Here is a 26,460-nt window from a genome sequence, read left to right as displayed (position 1 = left end):
ACCCTTATCCTCGAGTGGTGTCTGGGCCTTGATAAGTAGTGATGCCTATGTAAAAAAAAAAAAAAATCAATATTTGTTTTCCTAAGACTTTTTATATTTTAATCACAGAACATTTTTTCGTTATGTTTTAATTTTGTCATTTCTTACCAATTCTATGTCTATATCTCTCATTGTCTTTTAAATCTGCTCCATTCTTATTTTATACAGTATCTTTCACTTTTGCTTCCATCTCTTTCTTTGTTTCTTTCAAAAGCTCTAGTTATAAAACAAAAGAATGAAACATTCTAAAACTAATAGGGAATATTACCACAATATTTTTATAAACACACACACACACACACACACATATATATATATACATATAAAATGTTATCTAAAGTATCCCAGTATATATTCTCTTAAACATTCAATCAGATATATCACGAACATTCTAGGAAAATTATTTTTTTTTATACTTACATATTTAAAAAAGGTATTTTGGTCTAGTTTCGTTTGCTATATTTTTGTTTTTAAACCAGTACATGCATCTTCAAAAACCAAACGAAATATTGCTAAGTGTTGATCTATTGTGGTGAAAGAAAAAAATACTTCGAATGGTTATCATAGTAGGATTGTTTGTCACATTTTTGAATGACTCGACCCATCTTGTCTTATTAACAATTGAATTAAATATTGTTTTTCAGGGGTTTTTTCTGGAATGAAAAATAAAAGAATGAAAAACCTGATGATCTTTGCTTAATCAGTTAAAAAGTCAATGTTTGCTGAAAACATGTTTTTAAATTAATTTCAATTTATTAAAAATTGAAATTAATTTAAACATGCTTAAAATCTTTCAAATTTAAGCATAGGTTTTTTTTTCTTCAGAAATATTTAATCATTTTATAATTACATTGTCAAATACATTAAAATGGGCTCTTTTTTATGTCGCTATATCCATTTCTCATAGTTTAAACTTAAATGCTTTTCACTTTCAAATATTTCTCTCTATTATTTCAATGTGATCACTCAAGCATGACCAATTATTTCCCAATCCAGTACAAAACAGGTTTTGTGAGAGCAATTCTTAAACATTCCATTAAAAAAGAAAGAAAGACTTGTGCTTGCCACTCGCATGCAACTTGCTAGTGATTAGAGTTATTGTTCGAGTTGTGTGAATATTATTTGCCAGTAGGAGGTTTCTCACACATCTGGTTAGTGTATTCTGTGTTAATATAAATACATTTTTGTTGGAAAATCTATGATTTGTAAGTGAAATGTAGACTTCGTAAATATTTATAAATATCAAATGCATTTTTCATCATTTAGCTCCTAAATAAACCATAAAACATTTTCGAAATTAGTTTGCAAAAATAACATCTGCATTAACTGCCAAGTTTCCAAAACTCAGATTTATCCTAACAAAAATCCTTTGTTAACAGACTCCTATCTTCTCTGATCGAGGATAAATTTTGAAAAATTATTGCAAAAGTCTAAAAAAATCACAGACACACTCTCATTTAAAAGTGTGTAGTCATCCTCTCTCCAGACTTAACTAGAGAATTTTTTTACCCATTTCTTCCACCAATCCACTTTCATTTCAGCAATCACCACAATACCATATTTACCTTACTTAAAATATTCCCAGTGAATTTTATTTACAAAAATATTTACCATTTGATGAAAAATGATGGCGAGTGGGATAACAAATATCACTAAAAAAAGAAACATTAAATACAACCAGAGGTTAAGCTTAGTAAGACTTAACTGTTTGTAAGCATAGATTGACAACTGTTTTCTGATTAATTTAGAATAAAAAACAAGCAGATCTTTAACTGAGAGCAAGTGGGAGAAAATGAGATAGAGTGGAATTTGCAATAATGTAACTTGGCTGTTTGGATCCATTGAACTTGTCATAAAAACTAGAGTGCTAATTTTGCCAACCATCCTGAAACTCGGAAAGCTGTTTTTGGCAGCTTTTCACGCTGATTTGTCACAAAACCTTGGTAGACGTTTATCTTAGCTCCTCCCTTACACTGAATCAAAAACTGTAGTGTTACCTTATGCAATATGCCCTTTTTTGAGAGGTGTTGTCAGGTGAAACACATTTCATGTTGAAAGATTTATCCTTGTCTATTTCAAGCTACAGGTCAGAAAATTTAGAACAGGATGACAATAGTCTCCAGCCATCACCACCTGCTCACTATTTAATCTGGGCAGGATATTGTGATCTGAGTCAAACATGAAAATAGTCTGAGTTAGTCATATCTGAAAGAAATATGAAAAGAGAGAGAGAGAGAGAGAGAGAGAGTCTCAACTGATGCCTTATCTTATTTTTCCAATCATATTGTCTGTTAAGAAGAGAACATTTGGATTGTCATTAAGATTAAAGTGTAGAAATGACGGAAAAGAGCATCTGGTTAGAAAAGTTAGGCACAAGGTGGGTTTTTAATGTGGGAAATACTAATCTCTCCCAAACTGGACAATTTGGATAGAACAAAAATAAAAATTGCCCTACTCAAGAAGGATTTTTGTCTGAGGACAGAACAGATACTATACTTTGAATTATTTATTTGCAGACAATATTTAAAAAAAAAAAAGACATTTAAAACAATGCCATCAAAAGTGTGAGGAAAATGAGTGTTGGTTATCCTTAGTCTAAAAAAATAAAAATGTTCATCCTACTTTTTACTAGTCACTACAAAACCACATGGAATTTGTCCGACTTAAAATGACACTAAATTTGTCTTAAATTTTATTTTTCATACCTATATATTTATATACAAAGATTTAATTCATATAAAATGGGAAGAAAAAAAACTCTCCCAACAGTTTCTAAATAATAGACTGATAGTACTGTTTCTCGATTTGTTCAGTACTGAAAACAAGCAGATTGTTCTCTAAATGGGAGTTGGATCTAAATGAGAAAGAAAAGAAAATGGAAGATGAATTTTGGAGAATGAACAGTGTCTTTTCAAGGTAAATACAATTTGGGTTAAGCCAAGGATAAAAAAATGGAAAAAGTTTGCACTTTGGAAGATTTTTAATACAATGGGGGTAAATCATTCATTTGACTAGCTAAGAAGCGAAACTTATCTATAGGACTGGGCTTCAACAGAACTAGAACATGTGTGCCATACTCACACTTGACGTCTTTTCATACACACAAGCTCACTCCTTTTATCAACCTTATTTAAAAAAACAAATATGTTATCTTTTTCAATCAGCTGATACTTGAAGAAAGCAATCAGATCTTGATCAGCAGATGATTCAAACCCTTGGTCTTAGATGCGCCATCCACACTACCATTCACACTATAATCAGGATCACGGAAACATCATTCGTCTCTCCCTGTTCAATGCCAGCCCAAAAGTTTTTGATTATGTAGAGTATGTTCAATAGCAGAAGTTGCTTAGGATTGAACCACCAGAGTTTGTGACATTGGAAGAAAGTGTGATCAGACATTCCCTCTTCAAACATGTTGCAGCAAGAACACTTGAGTGAATTCTCCATTTAAGAAATGTATTGTATATGTGTGGTAACACGTTCCAGGCCAATCATTAGGTCAAAGAAAAGTCAGAGTTGTCGAGATGACTCATACCTGGCACCCAACTGCATCAAAAGTAAATCTCCTTCTCTTTCCAACTGAACTACTTGTTGAACGGATCATTAGCTGTGGCCCCTCACTAATGCCTCGGAGGTTCCTTTCTAGAAGACCGAAAAAAGTAACTGGATTAAAAATTCTTTTGGGGTGCTGCTAAGTACTCTCTGAAAAACTGCAATTCACTCTTCAATCTACGATGGTTTCTGACTAATTAGATGAAAATGAAAATCACATAGATTCCTCTGTTAAATTTTGACTTAGGAAAGCCAGTCTCTTGGCATGTTGATAACATGTCGACTTGAGATTTCCAAGCCTCCCTCACATGCATGTTGAATACAAATCTGCAAACATAGAGTAGTGAAGACAGATGATGCTGGAGTACTTTTTAGCAGTTCACAATTTTGAGTTGTAAGGCATTTAGTTTCCAAAAAGAAATCTAGTTTCAAACAAAATGGCAGTATCAATCCAGAGAAACTTTGATTATAAAAGCTTGCAGACAAAAATAGCATTTCTGGTAGGTTACTAATCTGAAGAAGTTCTGAGATGAAAAGCAAAATTCCTTCTCGCATGAAGGCGTCGGGTTCTAAAATATCCATTTATGGAGTTTTTCTTTTTTTCTAATTGGTTGATAGCAGAATATTTTTCCATTTGATTTTTTTTTTGTGACAGCTTCAAATACAATTTGTAGGACAGACCATCAAAACTCTTTAGTTTGTTGCAGCCAACCTGCTTCAACAAAATCAAGATCTCAGACTCTACAACCACGCCTTCACAACCAACTGCTCTATCCATGCCAAAGTGAGGAGTCAGTCAAATAGTGGTCAAACTTCTGGTTAAAGTTGGGTGAAGCATTCATAAAAATACTAGCGAAATCCTTTACAAATCTCCTGAATCAATTCCAAGGTATATCCAACTGATTGCTTGACTTTCCCAATGTATGTATCTGACCCAAGTCCAGAAACTTCCTTATACCCATCTGCATCAGTATTCATTAGCCTACACCTCACTACTTAGTCTGTGTATCACAGGTCCTTCTTATGGTAGTTTCTTTTCTAAATCCTTCTTTGCCTTGACCTTAACTAGTGCAAGATGCTGAGTGTATTTGACAGAAAGGCTTCTGATCTTAATTTTCAAACCCAACATTTACCCTGGTAACTGTCCCTGGATAAATACTTGAGGTTTTCCATGAAATCTTATATCTCCAGCAAGGAGGTATTCAACTTCCAGTAGCCAGCTAGTTTAGGTCTATTTCCTAAATTAAACCAGGCTATAACTAGTTTATGGTCCGATTGGCTTAGCCAGTGAAAAATATGTCATGATATAAATCTCTTCAAACTCAACAAATAAGTATTCAGATAGAAAGGCATATTATTTGTCCATCTCTCCCACCTCGTAGGGAGCTAGTGTTTGTGGAGTGGGAGAAAGTGTTTTTATTTTTTGGGAGTTGCTGGTCTGAAGTGGGAGTTGACTCTGTGTGTGTAAATTTTTAAGGTGTTGAGGATGGCGTGCGCTTCATGGGGAGGGGGGAAATTTTTTCCTCCACCTTGTTTTGTTTTCTTTTTTTTTAATTGAGGATGGGTGTAGCAAGTAGGTGTACACTTTCTCTTTACTGGCTTCTTCTTTATTTTTTCTTTTTGTCTCCGACTCGTTTTTTCAGTTTGGGGACATCCTGATTTTGTTGATTCAGTAGTAGCTGCTGTTTCTGTGAATGAGCAAGTAGTAAAACTGTCTTCCACCCCTTTGCTTATCATAGTTTTTCATTCCTTCCCCCATTCTTCCCAAATATTAAGCTGATCTTGTGGCTGCTATTTGAGAAGAAGGTAGAAAATGAGCTGTAACTGGCTTTAGTACCAGAACTGGAGTTGATTGTGGTGTCGGTTGACTAGAAACTGCTTTTGGGGAACAGTTCTTTGCCATATAGCCTTACTTCTGCCAATATTAGCAGTGCGTACAATAGCCTTCCACAATGATCATTATAATCCAGCTTCTGGTTGTCAGCACTACTAGAATTGTTTTGAAGCTTTGCTACATCAGTTTCATGATAATCGTATAGTTGATTATGTGGACTCCACTCCTGAACTTTACAGAATCCACTTGCTCTACATCACCAAACTAGCTGAAGTACGTTCTGAGGTAATCCATACACAGCTTAACTGGGGCGTTACAAAATATGGACTCTGGTGTAGTTTCACTCTCCCACTCCTCATTTCATTTGAGAGGAAAAGGAAGTTCCACAGGGCGAAACTCCTCTGACAGATAGTTCAATGTTCTTTTTGAGTCCTAGGGGCAATTTACTTTTAGGTGTCAGGTGAGCAGAGACAGAACTCTGTTCTCAATCGCCTTCCATGAGCTTGGCACACGCTGCAGTATTCTTCTTCTATGTACTGCTTATATTTTGTTAAGTACAATTCTTTGTACTACTATGGGAATGTTACAATGTTGTATAAAGTTTAGACACATATTCAAGCGCATGTTTGTAAGTGGTAACTGTTCCATTAGCTTATATTTATGTGCAAAATTATGCATACCTTCAATTAATCTTAGTTGAATTAAGTCTTCTTCTGTTTTCTGTTCCTAGTTTTTCAAAGTCACAGTATTTACTCACACTTCTTAACCGGTGTAAATATTTTACTTCCTGCTTCATTCCCATAAGCTTGGTTCTTTCTGCAATAACCAGTCTTTTCTTTGGCCTCATGTTTCCCTTGATAATTTGACTTATTTCTTCGAAAGTCATTTCTTCTAGTTCTTGAGGAAGCATCCTTCATAATTGGTTTACAACCAGCATTAACCATGAACAAGTTGGTGATTTCATTCTCCCCCCCCCTGTTTTTTTATGTCTTTCAACTTTTTGCTTCTCGCATTAGCAGTGAAGCAATAAATCCAAGTATCTACACATTCCGGGTCTTCAAAGATCAGAGAATATCCTATCGGCGACGCCATTGATATGTGTATAACACTAAGCAAGTATTCAACAACACCCTGTTCTAGTTGGTGTCAGTTTATAAATGAGGTATCTGCTCATATGTAAATTATACTTAATTTGCATATCAATACAGTTTTGTAAGTATGGGAGCTACTTTTAACTTGATGTATTGAGTCTTAAACAAAGGTGGCTTTGCTTTCTGCATCATCTATTACGTTGGAAGCAATGGAAATAGTAACTTCTGTGCACAACGATAGTAGCACATTCTGGGTTAAACCACAGATGGCTGTTGGGCTTTTACTGGAATTTCTTAGAGGGTTTGAAATGGTCTATACTGACAATTAACCATTCAGTCAGGTTAGATACAATAGAAAAAAGATTTTAACATGGAGTGTAGAGGTATATCTGATATAAATGTTCCGAAGTTATCCCAATCAGCCATAGAGTATCGATGGAGAGGTACATCTGAGGGTTTATTAGAGTTTATTTTTATCTTAACTGAAACAACTAAGTGATCAGAAGATCCCAATGGAAATAGAACAGAGAATCAGTGTATTTCTGGGCAAGTTGTAAGAAAAAGGTCAAGGAGACTTGCATATTGTCTGTCAGAGTTAGGCATATAGGTGGGTTTGTGAACAAATTGTGTTAGGTCATAGGCAGTCAAAGAATCATGACAGTACCTCTCCTCATATTGTTTGAGTGGACTAGTTATTCAACATGTTGCTACACAAGGGAAAGAGAGCGCCAATATATATATATATATATATATATATATATATATATATATATATATATATATATATATATATATATATGTATATATATATATACTTCAGAATAGTTTTTATTTAACAATCAGTTGTTATGGAAACGTGAGATTGTAAGGTTTAATAAATATTACTGGCAGTAATATTCTAGAAGTTATCCCATCTAAACAAGAATTGCTCGATATGCAAGATAGAGCAAATAAATTAAATTGTAATTCAATGAATTTCAAAAAACTCTCAATTTCATATCAAAGAATTTTTATTATTCTCAGCAAGACAAAGAATGCTTTAGAAAGTTAATCTCCTTAACCTATAGGGTTTCGATGTCTACCATCTCATCAGAGGAGAGAAAATATTAGCAAATATTTATAAGGTATGCACCCTATTTGCTAAAGTCAGTGAGACATGGAAAGTCAAAGTCAAAATAATAAATTTATCAGACGTCCTGTAGCAGGAGGAATTGCAGATAAAGGATATGAAAGTTTTTTTAGATCCAGCTTGTTGCCGCCATTCCCTCAATTTTTGTAGGCAAACATCTGCGTTGGCCGTATGAACGTCCACATACTTATTAAGCTCCCGATAATCCATAACAGGCCGCAATTTCTGATTGTTCTTCTGTGTTGTGCATATGAAGGAAATTAGATCTTTTGGGAGTCCAAGTTCGTCCTCTGGATATGGCAGCATCTGCAGTTCACAACCATATTCCTCATGAATTGGTGGTGGGGTTGGATACTCTGTAAGTCTATTTCTCAATGTAAGTGGAGGTTGGTTGCCAGCCCATTTCCAGGATGTGGTGAGGGTTAACTATGATGACTAATTCACTTATCCTACCTTATACATATGGTCTTTGGGAAACCCCTCCCATGAGTAATGGTAATTGGTGCAGTGAGAGAGATAGACAGAGAAGGAGAGGGAAAGACAGATAGAGGGAAAGACAGACAGACAGATAGAGGCAGAGACGGAGAGAGAGAAAGACAAAGCTCCAAATAGAAAGGGAGCATATACTAGAAGTTATAGAGATAATATAAAGACATGTTTTTTTAGCCAGTTGGAGAGAATTTGTTGGTGAGAAGAGTCCGTTGACAGGCCGTTGAACAAGTCGTCCAATGGCCTGGCTGAAAAAAAAACTTAATCTAAACCATTATAATCCTGCACCCAGAAGTCAGTCTGATTTATCAAGCTTATGAAAGCTCCTAGCTCATGTCCTTACTGAGACTATATCTGTAACAACATTGAATAATAAATGTTACTAAAAAGACTTTGTGATTTCTTTTGTTGTTTGCCTGTGGTTGTGAAATGAATTCTTCCCTAGATCGATGTTTCAAGATGCAACGGAGGAGAGCGACGCACTTGCCTGTGAAAGACGACCTCCTCCTCAACGTCCAATATCAGATGATCAATCAAAGGACCCTTGTGATAGGGTTATCGACCAGCCATCATGAGAGCAGAACTGCTACATGAACTTAGGGTTATGCACGAGTTGCGTGTTCAATACAATGGGTTCTAGCAACCAGTGAACGTCTGACATAGTTATTAAGGTCCTAACCACTAGACAATGAAAAGATGAGGACAAAGATAAAAACTAGAAGATCAAGCCACGACAAGGAGTTATGAATAAGTCTTCGCCAGTTTAAAGACTTTTAATTCACAAGGAGTTGGAGAGGTAAATGTTCTCATAAGCTTTTGAAAAGTTTTGTGGAAGATTAAAAGTCGTTGGAAACTTGAAGGGTCCAGATGCAAAGTTATTGAATTTTATTTGACAAGCTTATTGAATTTTATTTTATTTTATTTTCAAAAATGTAACCCTGAGCTATCGGGAGTGGGGTTACCTTTAAGGTGCGACCCAACTCTGCTCCCGGTGACGGGCGACGGGCAACACAGCCCATAGGGTTATAGTAAATACATCATATGAAATCAAAATTAAAAATCCCGCAAGAACCTTTTTGTCAACCTAATATTTTGCTCTTGGCCAGGAGACTAGCTAGTAGAATTGGCTATATGTAAAGTTTTGTTTATGACTGTATTTTGTCTGTTAAGTTAGCATGAGCAGTCTAATATCAAAGCACTGGAGTTTCTGGTTTTATTCAACTGTAGGTATGTTATATGATTGATCAAAGCTAGTTGGAAGTGCTTAATGTCTACCAGTTCATCTCCTAGTTCAGATATTTGGAAGAACAATTTTTTTATCCATACCTATCCATGCATGAAGTTTTAAAAAATGTTGGACTTGTCGGAATACTTTTTTTATTGGTCAGAAGATACAGACCCCAAAATCTGCTGACATTGCTGAAAACATTCCACTTCAGACCAACCAAACCAAATTGGGCATATAATATTTTGCCATCAGTTAAATTGCTTGATACATGATGAAGATAGAATAAAGTAATAAAAATAGAACTTACTCAATTTTGTACTTAGCAGACTTAATGTTAGCACATTTGATAGACCAAATTATGGCAAAATTACTGCTATTTCTTCTATGCTATTTGATTTTATATGGATCGTTTATCTAATTTTAAGATCTTTTGTGTTTTATTGGATTTCCATTTTGATATTTGAAGAAAGATTAGAAAAACTAATCACTTAGAAACATGTAAAAAATATCACTATGATAAATTGTTGAATAGTTTTGTTGAAGCGTTCAAGTAGTATCTGGTCTAATTATAAGAATTGAGAAAGAAGTGTAAAATGAAGAGAGGTAAAACTGGGAGACCTTCAGGCGTTGTTGCAAAAATGTTGAAGGCTGCAGGTGAAACAGATCACAGATTTGCCAAATGAGATAATAAAAGAACGGATCATTCTGAAAGACTGGGAACATAGGACAATTGTGAATTGTTATCAATAGACTTAAAGTTGATGAATCAGATGATAAGCATAAATGATATGCAGTTTGATTTTATGCCTGATGGTGCTATATTTGTCCTGAGATAAATGCAAGAGAAGTACCTTGATAAAATAAGAACCGGTATTTTGCTTTTGATGATCTGGAGAAGCTTTGGACAGTACCAACAGAAGTTATCTAGAACCTTAGGAAGGTTTTTCAAGCAATGTACAGAAATGCTCAGTCATATTGCTATTAATAGTATATATATATTTTAATGTTAAAGTACATCAAAGTTCTGTACTGAGTCTGTTGCTTGACAAGGGAGGAGAGATGGAATAAAAAAACAAAAGTATTGTTATCGCACGCAGCAATATGACAACCATCAAGTCAACCACATAGCAAACATAACCCAAACTCTTCTGTCTACATGACTCAACATGAACAATTCTGCCAACACAACCCGACATGGTTCTAAACAATTCTGTCAACACAACCCGACATGGTCCTAAACAATTCTGTCAACACAACTCGACATGGTTCTAGACAATTCTGTCAACACGACCCGACATGGTCCCAAAGAATTCTGTCAACATGACCAGGGACAGTCCTGAACAATTCCATTCTCATAACCCGACACAAACAACACAACCAAACATGATGCTAACAATTCCGTCAATATTCCATCAACAAGATCTGATATGATGTGAACAATTCTGTGGAGAAAACCCAACACACTACCAGAGCAACTGATATCATCTTTTTCTAGCCCTTGGATGATTTAATTTTCACAATAAGTGAGCCCAGCTATGACATAGACACATAATTATTGAGCACTTCTGCATATGTCCGTCACACTCCTCCTTAATCTCGAGATCACATAAATGGCAATATGAGGCAGGCCAGTTTTGCTTGGTATGTTGTCTTCACGGTACAGTCTTAATGGAATTTTTGTCTGTTGCATCATTGAACTCCTACTCTAGATCGTTGGAACTGAAAAACTTTCTCCATATTGTTGGCCATATAAGCATTGGGGCTTCATCATCTGAAGAAGTACTATCGTCATGGATGAAGTAATCATTTTAGCACGCTGATGCACACCTTTTTTGTGGCACTGTATCCCATTAACTAAGACTGAATGTAGGCTATTGATTTTCGTCACTGTTGAAATGCAGCATACATCTTCCCTGCAGATTAGTCACATAAACAGTATCTCTCTGTTTGTACGGACTAGCATTGTTGGGTAACTTTACTTTGTCAATACTCTTTACACAGATCCTATAGGTGTATTTTATGTTTGCAGGTGCAGTCATAACCATCTTTTCATCTTTGGGTACAGTACACTGCCTCCAAGATTGTGCACCATGTTCTTGCCACAATGCACTTTATTGTGTAATGGCACCTCTCGATTATTCTGTCTCCTGATGGTACGTGGGCAGACAAATAGTATATGCACACCCCACATCCGTGCAAACTCAGTAAATCTCTCTTCACAAAATACCATGCCATTGTCAGTAAACAACTCAATTGGTGGCCCCCTTTCACAGAACACAATTTCCAACTGCTTGTTGACGCTAGCTAGGTTTTGTTGGTGCAACTGCTTGGGTCTTAGTTGGGTTCAGTTTGGTACAGCTGAGTGCTGAAATCGGTTATATCTATGCAACCCTGCTCCAAATTTCAGTGACTTGAAGCCTACCCGGTTTCCAATGCATTGGGGCTGGATTGGCATTCTTTGCAATCCCAACCACTTATTCCTTTACAAAGTACAACATCCTCTTCACAGTGAGATGTTCACTTACTTAAGAAACATGTTCTGTGGCCACAGCACACATAGGTTCTTTGGGTTCCATCATCTTCCGGATTTCATTTAACCATTGCTGTGTAAGTTGATCAACTCAGTTATCATAATACTTAACGGGCCCCACCTCAATCTTCAGTACATATTTCAAGGCCAATTTTTGAAATTTTTGGAGTGTGGAGAGGTAATGCCTAATTAACATTTCAGAGGCTGCTTTGGTGTGCACCCTCGTCTGTGCGGACAATTCGTCAGTTATCCCCCAATATACACATGCAGAGTTCGTCCATAAATGAAGGATGTTGGCTTTCCAATGCAATGTGAGGCTTGCACCTTGCAGTACAGCATCAAGCTCAGCCAAGTTTATATGCTTCTCCTGATGCACCTCTCAGGGCTACAGAACTATTGCTTTCCACAACCATACTAGTGACTAAAAAACTAGTAAGCCTGCATAGTTCTGCCAAAAAGACATAGACCGTTTCACCTGGTTGGAGGTGGTGTGGTGCAAACTGTTTCCTGCATGCCTCAACACAAACAATACAGTTGATATGACCTAGCACAGTACCAGACACTTCTGTAAACACAGCCTGGCATGGTCCCGAATAATTCTGTGGACATGATCCGACACAGTCCTGAACAACACCATTGTCACAACCTGACATAATCCTGAACAACACGATCCAACACCACATAAACAATTCTGTCAATACGACCTGACATGGTCCCCAAATTATTCTGTCAACGTAACCCAACATTATCTTGAACAACTATGTTGACACGACTCAACGCAATGTGACAATTCCATTGATACAACTTGACACACTACCAGAGCAACCTCAGAAGTTGCTATCCGAATGACGCTGGTGTCATCTTTTTCTAGCCCTTGAACGATTTTGTTTTCGCTGTAGATGTGCCTGTCTAAGACACTTAAGTGCTTCTGTGTATGCTTGTCACAGTTTTCACTTTTATTTTATTGTCCAGAAAGTTTATAGAAAGTTTTAGAAAGAATAGCTTGTTCAGTAGAGATGCTGTATGCTGAGAATTTAGTACTTGCCTATGAAACAATGGATGACCTACTTTTAAGTGAAAGACATGGAGGAATATTTAGGAAAGGAAAGGGAAGGAAAGTTTTGGGATTTAATGTTACCAAGATCAAATAGATGATTAGTGATTATAGTGTCAAAAAGCTTTCAAAACAAGAAAAGTTCATTAGTTCGTGAAGGGAGGTTGGATATGATTTCGTTTTTTTATGTAGTATTTGTTAGCATTATTGGATATGATTTCGTTTTTTTATGTAGTATTTGTTAGCATTATTGGATATGATTTCGTTTTTTTATGTAGTATTTGTTAGCATTATTGGATATGAAAGAAATGCAGAGGAATTATTGATAAGTTGCGACGTGATAACAAATTTGCAAGAATTGTAAAACAACAGAGATGGATGATGGCTTCAGATATGGAGAAAGTATATCAGGATAGTGAAGCTATCGAGATTGTCAAAAAGTTTTATTATCTTGATAATGCTATTGAAGCACAAGGAGGTGTTAGTGTGATTGTTATAATTAGTGTGATTGTTATAATTAGTGTGATTGTTATAATTAGTGTGATTGTAATAATTAAGAGTGAATAGAATAGATGGAGCTTCGGTCATTATTAACCAGCAGAGCGTTATCACTATCAACTAACACAAGACTCTATCAAGCATACATACAAAGTTTGATGATGTATGGCAACTTGATTAGTAAGGATTGAGGGCATGTATTGCATGGAGAGAAATGATACAATGAATGTATAATGTGAGTCTTAAAGACAGGCTTAGTTCTGATGACCTCAGAGGAAGATTAAATCTAAACAGTATAGAAAGGTGTGTGCAGAAAATAGATTTGGGTGATATGACAACGTTTCAAGAATTGATCTTGGATTAGTAGGTGTAGAACAGTTGAGGCAACAGGTTCAGTTCATAGAGGAAAGTCAAAGAAGACATGGAAAAAAGTGATAATAATGGACATCTTAGAAAGAGGGATAAACAAACACCTGGCCCGAGATAAGTAACTTTGGAAATCAATTTCTTAAAATTGTCCAATGCATACCAGAATGTAGAACGAATGGTAAACCAAGTATGATGATGCTAATGCTTATCATTATATGAATGTTCAGAAGCACAAAATCAAACAATTTGGTTGACAAATTTTCTATAGATTTCTTTATTTTGAACTTTACACTTCCAAGACCATGTTTATTGTAACCCTGTTTCTCCTGAAAATATTCATCTGGGCCATCACAGAATTCCGAGTGATTGGGCGAGTTCAACATCTAGCCATATGAGAGATAGATAGAGAGATAAAAAAAAATGTTGAAATTGCACCTATTAAAAAAAAAAAAACTGAAGCAATTTCAATGGAGACAATTAGATATGTTTAGTTTGCTTTTGCTATAACTCTTAATTCCTGATTTTGGTAATTTTTCCAAGTATTTTTTACTAATGATACTTTCCTGAGATAAATTTTTTACTAATGATACTTTCCTGAGATAAATTTTTTACTAATGATACTTTCCTGAGATAAATTTTTTACTAATGATTTTTTACAAACATTTTGAAGGTTTTAACATTTACTAGAATTTGATTGTAAAACTCAAAATTCCTGTATTTTTTTCTGGTTTGCAGAAAGAATCAACGAGTGAATCACAAGATCAGCTGGATACGTCGTTATCTGACAATGACAGGGGACAATGGGGTAACAAGGTTGAATTTATGCTTTCTTGTATTGGATTATCTGTCGGTCTGGGGAATGTGTGGCGATTTCCTTACTTAGCTTACAAACATGGAGGAGGTAAGTATGCAGCATGTCGTTTGGTCTATTTGTTCTATGCACTTAATCTGTTATAGTAAAAAGTTTCAAAATTATTGTGTTAAACAAAAATGAGCACTATAATTATATTTTTGTGTATTAAATGTGTACTGAATATATGACAGAGTTCATAATAATTATTCAATTCTTCTGTCTGACCAATTCAGTTAAATGTGGGGTGAAGATTCATGTGCAACTCTTGTTCACGTTGTCCAGCAATTATATATATAGTATATATCAGTGGCATTATGACCTTCACCTTCACCGAGGTGAACGATTTATATGACCTTCACCGAGGTGTGCGACTTGACACACAAAAATAAATCGCCTCTTAATCACCTGCTAACGCACGCGTCACTGTAACGTCCAATGACAACAACAACCACAACCTTCTCACTCGACCTGCCTTTTATACCACTATCTCAATCCCTTCTCTTGCGCATGCGCCTGTAGATTCCTGACAACCTCGAGACTTCCGCTTATAAAAACCCAAGTTTTGTTGTCGCGCATGCCTATACAAGGCACAAACACGAGGGCGTTTGTTGTGTTGGTAAGTACTACACTCCCCCCTGATCTGATGATCACATAGAGTGCACTCCGGGGGTGGCCTCTTAGTTCGCTGGCTTCTGCGAAGGGTGGTATTTACACTCTCGGATTCAGGTTCTGTTTCTGGTTCTGGTTCTGGTTCTGTGTGAGGTTCTGGTTCTGGTTCTGGGTCTGACCCTGCCTGATCAGACGAACTACAACTACCACTCTCTTGCTCGGTGACCTCACTCATTAGCAGCTCATCATCTGATGATTCATCGCTCTCTGTAGTTGTGGGATGTACTTCACTAGCCGGGCGAAGATCGCGCACATGGCGTGGGGTTCCATCAACAAGGACCGACTGCTGGCTGACCACTCCAGATATTCATCCTCGCTTGAACTTGGTGGTGCACCGGTTTCCAGGGGGTCTAACCCAAACTGGATCCCCTACCTTGTATTTGTTATGACTCTCCTCATCGATTGGTTGGACAGTGTCAATGCCCTTTATCCTAACACGGTATTTGTGTATGGCATTGGCCGGTGCTGTTGTTAGTGTCTTCCCATCCTTTGGTGTGATGTTATACCAATACGTGGCCTCTGTAATGGTGCATTGCTTTCTGGCAGCAATTCTCTTGATGCTGCGATGGCTCCTCTCAGCAATGCCATTCCCTGATGGCACATGAGCACATCACAGTCGTAGTCGGACACCCCACTCATTCAACAACTGCCGAACTTGGTGGCTACAAAAAGCAGCATCGTTGTCCGTCAATATCTCTTCTGTCGCACCTCGCTCAGAAAAGATAGATGACAGTTGGCGGACAACATTCGCTGAGTCCTGCCTGGTGATTTGCCGCCACACCGCAGAACGAGTGGGTCCACAGTCGCTAAGGGTTTGAAAGGGCTTACCACTGTAATGGGTAATATCCATCGCTAATCGTTGCCACACATGCTCAACTTCCAATCGCCCCTTCTGCCATTGCTCAGGTGCAGGATCGATAGACTGGCATGCCTCACAGTGCTTGATGATCTGCCTGACATCCGCCCTTGTCACTGCCGGGTCCACACGCCTCGCAAAATACAAAGTTCTTTTGATACCTGGATGTCCACTCTGCACATGAATTCTTTGTATTTGGCATGAGCTAATCGCGCCAACTGCGCAAGATCGAGCAGTGAACTCCACGCCTGTCTTCACAGCTTCATACCATTTGTGAGGCACATGGGTTAGTTGGTCTGCACGATTACAGTGTGATGCCACGAGCGTTACACTCACCGACAGGTCATATTCTGATACCAGACTCTTCAGGGTGTTTAGCCTCCGCCGGATTAACATCTCACTGGCTGCCTTAGTACGGACTCTTGTTCGTCCCTAGAGAGTGTCGGACACCCAGTGGTAGACGCAGAGAGAATCCGTGTACAAGTGTAACTTCTTCGACTGCCATTGCAGTGCCAGATTTAAACCCTTCACAACAGCATCCAGTTCCGCCAGGTTGATGTGTTGAGCATCATTCACGGGTCGCAGCCAGCATGCGTCTTCAATTACATTTCCACGTTGCTCCAATAACACTCCCAATGCCAAAGAACTAGCATCAACCCACACATTCACAGTGTCCCCATCGACACACCATTCTCCACGGGCAGGATCCTCCTTGTTAACTCTCTCTAGGGTTTCTATCGTCATCAGAGTTAGAAGAGCATCATCAGATACATCATCCCAACCTGTAGTTACTAAACTTGCTCTGCGTTTGATGACACCCACAGCTGCTTGGAGCCAGCCACACGCTGGTAAGTGACCAATAAGTTTCCCACACAAGGAAAAAATAGTCCGCCGCGTAATAACATCAGGGATGGTTGGAATCTCACTGCCACGCCTCCATCGTAAGGTACCGTCTTTCCCGCAAACGTCCAATCCTAATACCCGTGCTCCATCCCTTAGACGTTCGGGATCCTTGCACTCCAACCCGAATTGAGCTAACTTTTCTCTGACGTGCGACACAGATTGTACGTCTTCATTGACATACACATCATCAATATAGGCCGATGTTGCGTCCTCAATGGTCTTTTCCTGGGACAACACTGCATTTACGATGGTCTTCATGATTTGCGGTGCCACATTCAGCCCAAAGCCAAGCCGAGTAAGGCAGTATCTCTGACCCCGGAACCACACTGTCTGGAACGGCCACAATGTTTCATCCACTCGCACCTGCAAATAAGCCTTCCGCAAGTCTACTATAGACACATTGGAGCCCTTCTGGCGCCTTTCTCTCAGCTTGCTGGCGCACACGTCAGCATCGGCAGTGTACGTCTCAATGTATCTATTGAGTTCACGATAGTCCAGCACCGGACAAACTTTTGATTTGTTATGCTGGACTACAGCCATTAAGGGAATCAAACCCTTGGGTGGTCCCAGCTTGTTGGGGTAGGGGATCAGCCATCCATCCTGGATCCATGCCTCAAGTTCCTTCTCGTAATCATTACGGGCCTTGTTGGGTATCGAGTACTCTGCAATGCTATTCTTGAGTTCGGTTGGCACCCTTCCTTCTGTCCACTTCCACGATGCAGTCCATGCTTTTTGGTGAGGGTCGTAGTCCACCTTAAAATCAGGCCGATCAATGTGAACTGCAGCACACACTGGGGTTTCCAAAAATCGCACAGTCCCATCTCTTCCGATAACCACTCCCCCCAGTGCCTTAATAGCATCATATCCCAACAGTACATCGAATCCCAGCAAATCCCCTCGCATCACCAGCACATTAATGTTTGCGACCACACCAGAGTCTGTGTGGACTTTGACAGTTCCGGCTTCACAGCAAGCTTGCGTATTGCCACTTATTGTGGTTACTTTGATGTTCTGCTTTGTCCAGTTTCGACACAACTTGGCACTCATGATGGTGTGTGAGCACCCGGAGTCGAGAAGAGCTGAACAAAGCACTTGGTCCACGTACACATTTATTGTTGGTTGCGCCTCAATTAAATCTTGTCCGGGGAACAAGGCGGCGCTGACGTCCTGCCCCCTGATGCATTTCCCGCACAATTTTGGGATAAATGTCCATAGCTACCACATTGGAAACAGCGCGGGCACCCCCGCCCCTTGTTAGTACAATTTCTTGCGATATGGCCTCGCTGGCCACAGCAGAAACATCTCCCATTGGTCGTGGGTTTCAAACTAGGACTCTTTTCAGTATTAGTGTTGGCTGCCTGCGCCATCATTACAACCGGTTCCCTCAGGTCCTCCTCATCTCTGATAATGGCTCGAGCGCGTTCTAACAAATGTTCCATGGGCGTTACAGATATGCTGGTGGAAGCCCTCAACAGTTGCTTAACATGGGTGGGAAGGCTGGCCACAAACGCATATGCCAGTGTTTGCTCTGACACTCCATTGCCAAATAGAACTGCAAGTTTCTTCAGCTCTGCGAAGAAGACGTCCACGGTTTCTCCTGGCATGAGCTTCCTAGTGGCAAATGTTTCGTAGGCCGTACAGGGATCCATGGCAAATGCCTTGTATAAAGCATTTTTTATACAGGTAATATCAGCCTTCTCCACAGCACTCAGTTGCTGATATACACTTAGGGCGCCTCCAGCCAATCTTAGGGGAATCACGGTATGCACCCCCTTTACTTCACAGAGGTTGCAGGTCAGCTCAACCCTTTCGACCCAGTCGACAACAGAAGTGGATCTGTCGAATTCGGGTATCAGTTTTAAATCAAACTTTGCCCCAGCCATAGTTATCCAGGAAAAGAGACAAAATGAAATAGCCGAAATAGCTTATGACCTTCACCTTCACCGAGGTGAACGATTTATATGACCTTCACCGAGGTGCGCAACTTGACACACAAAAATAAACCGCCTCTTAATCACCTGCTAACGTACGCGTCACTGTAACATCCAATGACAACAACAACCTTCTCACTCGACCTGCCTTTTATACCACTATCTCAATCCCTTCTCTTGCGCATGCGCCTGTAGATTCCTGACAATCTTGAGACTTTCGCTTATAAAAACCCAAGTTTTGTTGTCGCGCATGCCTATACAAGGCACAAACACGAGGGCGTTTGTTGTGTTGGTAAGTACTACAGGCATAGCTAGAGTAACTGTACACCAGGGCGATCCACTCAGATGTCACCCTAACCCGACCCCTACTTCACCTTATGCTGAATGCCCCCCCCCTCAATGTAAACAGAATTTTTGTGAAATATTAAATGGTTCTTCTGCTCGGTTAATGTTGGCACATTACTTACAGAAAACGGTTAATTAAACTGCAGAAGCACTTTTTAACACGAGTTCTATAAATGAATACTTCCATCAAAAATAAAAAAACGAAAAATATAAAAGTATGTTTTTGTAAACCACTCGTAAAAACTTAGTGGCAGCATTATTAGTATCAAAAGTATGAGATGAAAAAATGAACGAATCTCTTAGTAAAAGAGAGTTATTTCCCTCAGAACAATGACAAATTGTAAAACAGAGGCAGTGTATACTATGTCACTTAGTAAATGGATGAATGTTGCCATGAAGAACGCAGTCGAATATAAACACCGAAAAAGAAAAAAAGTAACAGTGAGTTAGTGAATAAAATCGGAAAAGATGGTTTGAAAACAAGAGGACACATAACAATCGACCTGCCTCCTGCCTTATCCACTCACAAAACGAAACAAATAAAACAAAATAGAAGAGGATCAACTGATGATAATAAATGGAAAAACAAAATTACGAATGAAAGAAGAAAAAAGACACTTAAAAAAGAATAGAAAAAAAGAAACTGTGAGTTAACAAACTTGTTGTTTTATATTTAAATCTATACTAGAAAGAACAACGGTACTTATGCAATTTTGTTACTGCAATTTTTCTGAACCTTCACAAGCGTTTCTGAGAAGATAGCGAGAAGAACCGGGATATGCCGAGCCACTTAACCAATTGAATTCAAGTTACAGACGCTAAAAAAATAATTTTTTTTTTATTCAATTATCTTTTTGTCACAGTTCACACTTTAATAAAGTTGTTTTTGTACCAAAGTTTCCAGATAATTAAACTTTGTTGATCCTACTACACATGAACCACGCCGAGCGTATGTGGAGGGAAGCAAAGCAAAGAAACAAAATCAAATGTGGGACCAATAGGGAACTATTAGAAAGCTACCTGACAGAGTTCATGTGGAGACAGAAATACAAAGCTCTGTTTGCTTGGATAATGAACCAGGGAGCTCAATATTACCCTCAACTTCCTTCAACTTTCTCTACACCCTCTTCTCTACCTTCGCAGTTATCGTCTGCTCTTGCAGCAAAAGAAAATTTGCCAACCACCCTACCCTCTACATTAAAAAAAAAATTTTTTAAATAAAAAAAAGTAAAAGTATAAACATGACCACTAATCATCGGCAAAAAAATTAATAACTAAGAAGAAAAAAATTCATAACCAGAAAAAACAACAACAATGGCCCCCAAACAACAATAAATCAAAAACAAATTTTAATTAAAAGGTTTCATAAAAAGACATTTTTTTTCATATTTTATTTTACTTCGTTTTTTTTTTCTTGTTAAAATAAAAGTTTAACATTACTAGTGGTGTTTTAATTATTTTCTGCTTAACATATATTACCAACTATTTTGCGTTATTTGGGTTTTTGGTCTTCATCACGTTTCTGCATCATCATATACCAATTTTTCCCAATATCTGCCCAGAAACGCTTGTGAAAGTTTGTGAAGTTATCAATGCAAATCACCATACCAATGCAAATCGAGCCACCACCCCAAAAAGAAAAAGAAATGACTGAACTGGGAGAAGGAGAGACCCTTCTGCCTTTCACAGACCAACCAAAGTAACCCCCCACCCCAAGGTGCTATGTCGTGTAGACCCTCTATCTGTGGCAACAGATCTATCACACCAATAGAGGAAGAATTTAAAACCTCTGCTGGATTGCCAACAGAGGGAAAAGATGTTAATGTCTCTTCTAATTTCCCTGATGCCCGACTGCTTATAACTTTTGTCAGAACTCCAGTCGGGTTTCAAAGGTAACATGTGGGCTGCTCCAGGAATGGAACTTGTAAATAGAAATAATCCTTCTTTAGAAGAACCTTCAAAACAGTGTAAGGGAAGAGTCCCAATGTTGATCCATCTCTTTATAGGGTGCTGAAATTGACTTTTCCCTTAGATGTCGGTGACATTGTGAGAGAAGGCCAGGACCTGAAAAACCTGACCTCCTTGAGCATTGTATACAATGTCGGTGTCCTTATGCGAGGGGCTTGAGATCTGCTGGTCAGCTGTGACAGATCGCAGGGACTCGATGGTCTGCCATACTAACTGTATTTGAGGCTGTCGCCCATGTTTCTGCCTTTTCTGATGGATGTGTTCAACCACTGGTTTGCTCAGTGATCCATCCCAGGTCAAGTCACTAAGGGAGTGATCACATTACTGAGGAAAGGTGACAAGCATGGCGGGGAAGAATCAGACTTCAAGAGATTATCGTCAAGTATAGCCCGATACATTTGAGAATTCACTTTCCCTTCTATGATGTGAAGTTTTCCAGGGCCAGCTGAAGCGAAACAACCCCAAACCAAACTTCACTGTAGAGATTGTATTCTTTGGGTTAAGCGCTGAGTTCTTCTTTCTTCAGACATGACTTACATTATTTCGACCAAATAATTCAATTTTCGTTTCATCTGACAATAATATTTTATCCCCAAAACTGCACACCCCACACCTAGGCGGGGAACAGATATTCAAATTTGGCTCCACTTTGTACACACAGATTTGCTACATGTATCCATCTTCTTTCAAAAACCGCGTGATACAACCTTCTTCTGTCGTATCTGATCTTTACCCGTAGTTGGTGTTTAAAGAAAGCGACCAGATCCTGATCAGAAAAGAAACAGCACCTCAATGTCCAAATCACCATTCTCACCATGGCCAGGATTGCAATGTAAATCATTTGTCTTTCCTGGTCCTATGGCGGCCTCACATTGTCCACTACATTGGTAATTGGGTGAGGAAGCTCGGTGTCGATGCGAGCCTTCACCTCACTGACATACGACTAATGCCAGTGGAATTTGCAGCAATCGAAGAAAGCATGATCAGTCATGCAGGGCTATACTTGACGATAATCTCTTGAAGTCTGCAGAGGATTTGAACTTGCCTAATGGTTGGATATTCCAGCAGGACAACGATCTGAAGCACACAGCTAAAACAACTGCTGTTTCAGAAGGAAATAAAGGTATTGTGATTGCCAAGTCAATCACCTGACCTCAACCCAATTGAAAATCTGTGGTGAGAGTTGAAGTTGATGGTACAAAAGAGAGATGTGAGGAAACTGACAGAACTTAAACGAATCAGCCAAGAAGAGTGTGATAAAATTCCAGTTCACATTTTTAACAATCTTGAAGCTGTTATTACTAAATACTAATACTATATTTTCTTTATGTTGGATACTGTTTGAACTTTAGATATGACATTTATGTATTTATTAAGTGAATGCGTAATTATAAAAGATTTTTGATATGAGATTTGTATTTATCATACAAAAATACTGTAGCGGAATTGGCAATAATTAAAATGGAGGGAAATAAAGAGCTTACCTTGGATGCGTCTGTTGTTGCATTGCGGACTGAAGGGAAGAGAGTGGAAGAGAGTTCCAAGATGGCATCCATGGGTTTTTATTGGCGTTGACCCCATGCAATTCTCACAGAATCGCATGTGCTCTCGCAAATATATAATTCCTGACTGCTATAAAGGCAGGACGCTGGGAAGCAGTCAGGCAGTGTCCTTCAGATTGGTTCTGTTGGTTGGATTGTTTTTTGTGAGGAACCACGAATCTGCGAGAAACCAGTTATCTTCTGCCTTTTTTCTGTCTCCTTCTTCTCCTTTCTCTTCTTCTTCTTCTTTCTCTTTCTGTCTCCTTCTTCTTTCTCTTTCTGTCTCCTTCTTCTTTCTCTACGGTCATTACAGCCAACAAATCCCTCTCTTCTAGAGGTGGGCGGTGCAGGGTGAAACTGATTATTTCCTATCTTTGTTCCTGAGTTTTTCTTACTACATTTTGCTACAAGCTATTTCGGCTCGACTATGGCGAAGATGCAGATAAGCAGTGATATCATCAAGCCGTTCTTTGGTGAGGGAGATGTTGTAGCTTGGCTGAAAAAAGTGAGACTTGTCATACAATTCAGCAGGTGGATGATATAGTGAGTCTGCTACCTTTATATCTGGAAGGTGATGCACTGGCCCTCTACATGAGAAGATAGACCAGATTGAGGCCCGATTAAAGCAGGCATTTACCAACGATGCATTTGCAGCATACAGAAAAATAACTATGGTCAGATGAGCTGGTGAACGTGTGGATGTTTACGCCAACAAAATCAGGCAGTTGATTGGATTGGGTGAGTTCACAGGAGATGGCCTAGAGAAACTCATGAAATTGACTTTCGTCACTGGGTTCCCTGATGTCATCTCAAGTGCTCTTCAACAGGCGCCGAACATCGAAGCCCTAACCATGGGGGAGCTAATGTCGAGAGTGAGAATTTTGACAATGACTGGGGAACAAAATCAGGACGTGATTGCGGCCACACTCTAACCCGACAACAACAGGGCCAAGAATATTCCTGTTAGTGTGACCCGTTTTAAATGCAGTGTTAAAGGCCACCTTGCGAAGGACTGTCGAAAATGCAGAACACGGTGTTACCGGTGCAGTGAGAATGGACACTGGGCTCGAAACTGCTTGGGAAACAAGCAAGGGGAAGATGCATAAGCGCCAGTCTCCTTCCCCACCAAAATGCGAACACAACGCTCCCAGTGACAGGCATCCATGTTGACGAGATGCGATGTTTGGTGCTTATTGATACAGGATGCTCTAGGACGATTTTACATTGAGTGCAATTTTCAGAGATATGTAAATATGCTTCATATAGAAATAACTCATAAATTTATTAATTTTCTATTGTCTGCTGCAATACCAGATTTTGATCACACATGATTGTGTTCAATTTAAAATATAGCGATTGCAATATCGATGATACATGCTATTGTCATTAATACAAAAGTGCTGACATAGAATTTATGACACTTCCTGATCAACATTTACCATCGTGCTTCCATTCCTAACCTTGCTATGACAATGTTGTCTTCTATGATATTATCAAAGAAATTTGAAATTAGTTGGCCCTTGTTTTCAGTTAACTCAATTCCCCTTTTTAAAAGAGCAAGTTCCCTTTGTTTTGAGACACCTTTATGTCAATAGTAATGCATTTTCTTCAACCAAACGCCAAAAAGGGACACTTAATTTTTTATTACAATAAAAATGTCACTTTAGTTGTCTCTAATTATTAACATTCAGAAAAAAAACAAATCATAACGATTGCATGTGGCTAATCATGTTCTTGCTGCCATTTTGACGATTCCAACCGAATTACCTGAAAAACTCATTCTTTTTTCGTTTCCAGCGTCTTTTGTGATTGCCTACGTGATATTGCAGCTCTTAATTGGCAAACCTTTATATTTTATGGAATTGGTAATGGGCCAGTATTCTTCCAAGGGTCCGACTGCAGTGTGGGCAATGAATCCAAGCGCCAAAGGTAAGAATTATATCTTTTTTTTTTTTTTTTTAAATATCTCAATGAAATGTAAAATGTTTGCTTTTATAAGTTTCATATTAAAAATAAAAAACATGACTATCCCAGACAAGAGAAAAAGAAAAGAAAATATTTTTAAAAAGTATGCATAACATCTTCCTTTTAAAATCTCTCTTTCTCTCGCTTGCTCTCCAAATTCTTCTATTTCATTGTTCAAACTTTTGCAACTGTTTAATTAGCAAATATATTTATTCAAGTACCATGACTAATGTAGTTGGAGCTCTTCACTAATGAAAGCAAGCTTAATCTGAGCACATGCGTGATACCATGGAAAATGTTATGCAGCATGCAACATTATTCTGCATAACCGGTTTGTTAGTGAGTCAGTGATGATCTGGGGAGGCATATCCCTGAATGGATGCATAAGCCTCTACTGGTTAGATAATGGCACATTTACTGCTATTAGATACCAGGATGAAATGCTTGGACCAATTGTCAGAACTAAGGATGTACCAATTATCAAATTAGCCGATTACGGATTAATCAGTCGATTAATAGATTTTTTAATGCCGATTTATTAGCAGATTTTGTTGTCATAAATGATACTAATATTAATAATATTAGTAAAGAAGACAAGTTAACTCACTCTTTTGCTTGCCAGTGAAAATTTATCGAAGCGACATACATCGCTAAACCATATTATCGAATGACATGCTGTTAACATCTAGACTTTTACAACTGCACTGAATTTGAGGCAATAGATGGAAAATTTCCTTTCGTTCTCGTCCTATCAAATTATCATTATTATTTTTTACTTTAAATAAAATTATGATTATTTTTTTTGTTTAAATCAAATTATCATTATTATTTTTTACTTAAAATGAAATTAACATTATTTTTTACTTTAAATCAAATTAACATTAATTTTTATTTTAAATCAAATTAACATTATTTTTTACTTCAAATCAAATTAACATTATTTTTTACTTTAAATCAAATTAACATTATTTTTTACTTTAAATCAAATTAACATTATTTTTTACTTTAAATCAAATTAACATTATTTTTTACTTTAAATCAAATTAACATTATTTTTTTATTTTAAATCAAATCAACATTATTTTTATTTTAAATCAAATTAACATTATTTTTTACTTTAAATCAAATTAACATTATTTTTTTATTTTAAATCAAATCAACATTATTTTTTATTTTAAATCCAATTAACATTATTTTTTTACTTTAAATCAAATTAACATTATTTTTTACTTTAAATCAAATTAACATTATTTTTTACTTAAAATCAAATTAACATTATTTTTTATTTTAAATCAAATTAACATTATTTTTTATTTTGAATCAAATTAACATTATTTTTTATTTTAAATCAAATTAACATTATTTTTTACTTTAAATCAAATTAACATTATTTTTTTACTTTAAATCAAATTAACATTATTTTTTACTTTAAATCAAATTAACATTATTTTTTATTTTAAATCAAATTAACATTATTTTTTATTTTAAATCAAATTAACATTATTTTTTATTTTAAATCAAATTAACGTTTTTTTTAAATTTTTTAATCAAATTAGCATTATTTTTTACTTTAAATCAAATTGACATTATTTTTTATTTTAAATCAAATTAAC

At 37.5% G+C, this 26,460-nt stretch overlaps 1 protein-coding gene across 1 annotated transcript in view; it reads left to right on the top strand.

Moving 5' to 3' along the window:
* Positions 1-26,460, top strand: part of LOC145268860 (sodium- and chloride-dependent glycine transporter 2-like) — a 278,471-nt gene that overhangs the window by 20,619 nt on the left and 231,392 nt on the right. The window contains exons 2-3 of the mRNA XM_080124568.1: positions 14,552-14,717; positions 24,680-24,811. Coding sequence (XP_079980694.1) covers positions 14,552-14,717; positions 24,680-24,811 — 298 coding nt within the window. The remainder of the gene's footprint in view (positions 1-14,551; positions 14,718-24,679; positions 24,812-26,460) is intronic.

Source organism: Euprymna scolopes, chromosome 4, assembly GCF_053919585.1.
Source record: "Euprymna scolopes isolate OS-2025 chromosome 4, ASM5391958v1, whole genome shotgun sequence".
NCBI lineage: Eukaryota > Metazoa > Mollusca > Cephalopoda > Sepiida > Sepiolidae > Euprymna > Euprymna scolopes.
This window is presented reverse-complemented; position numbering and strand designations above follow the sequence as displayed.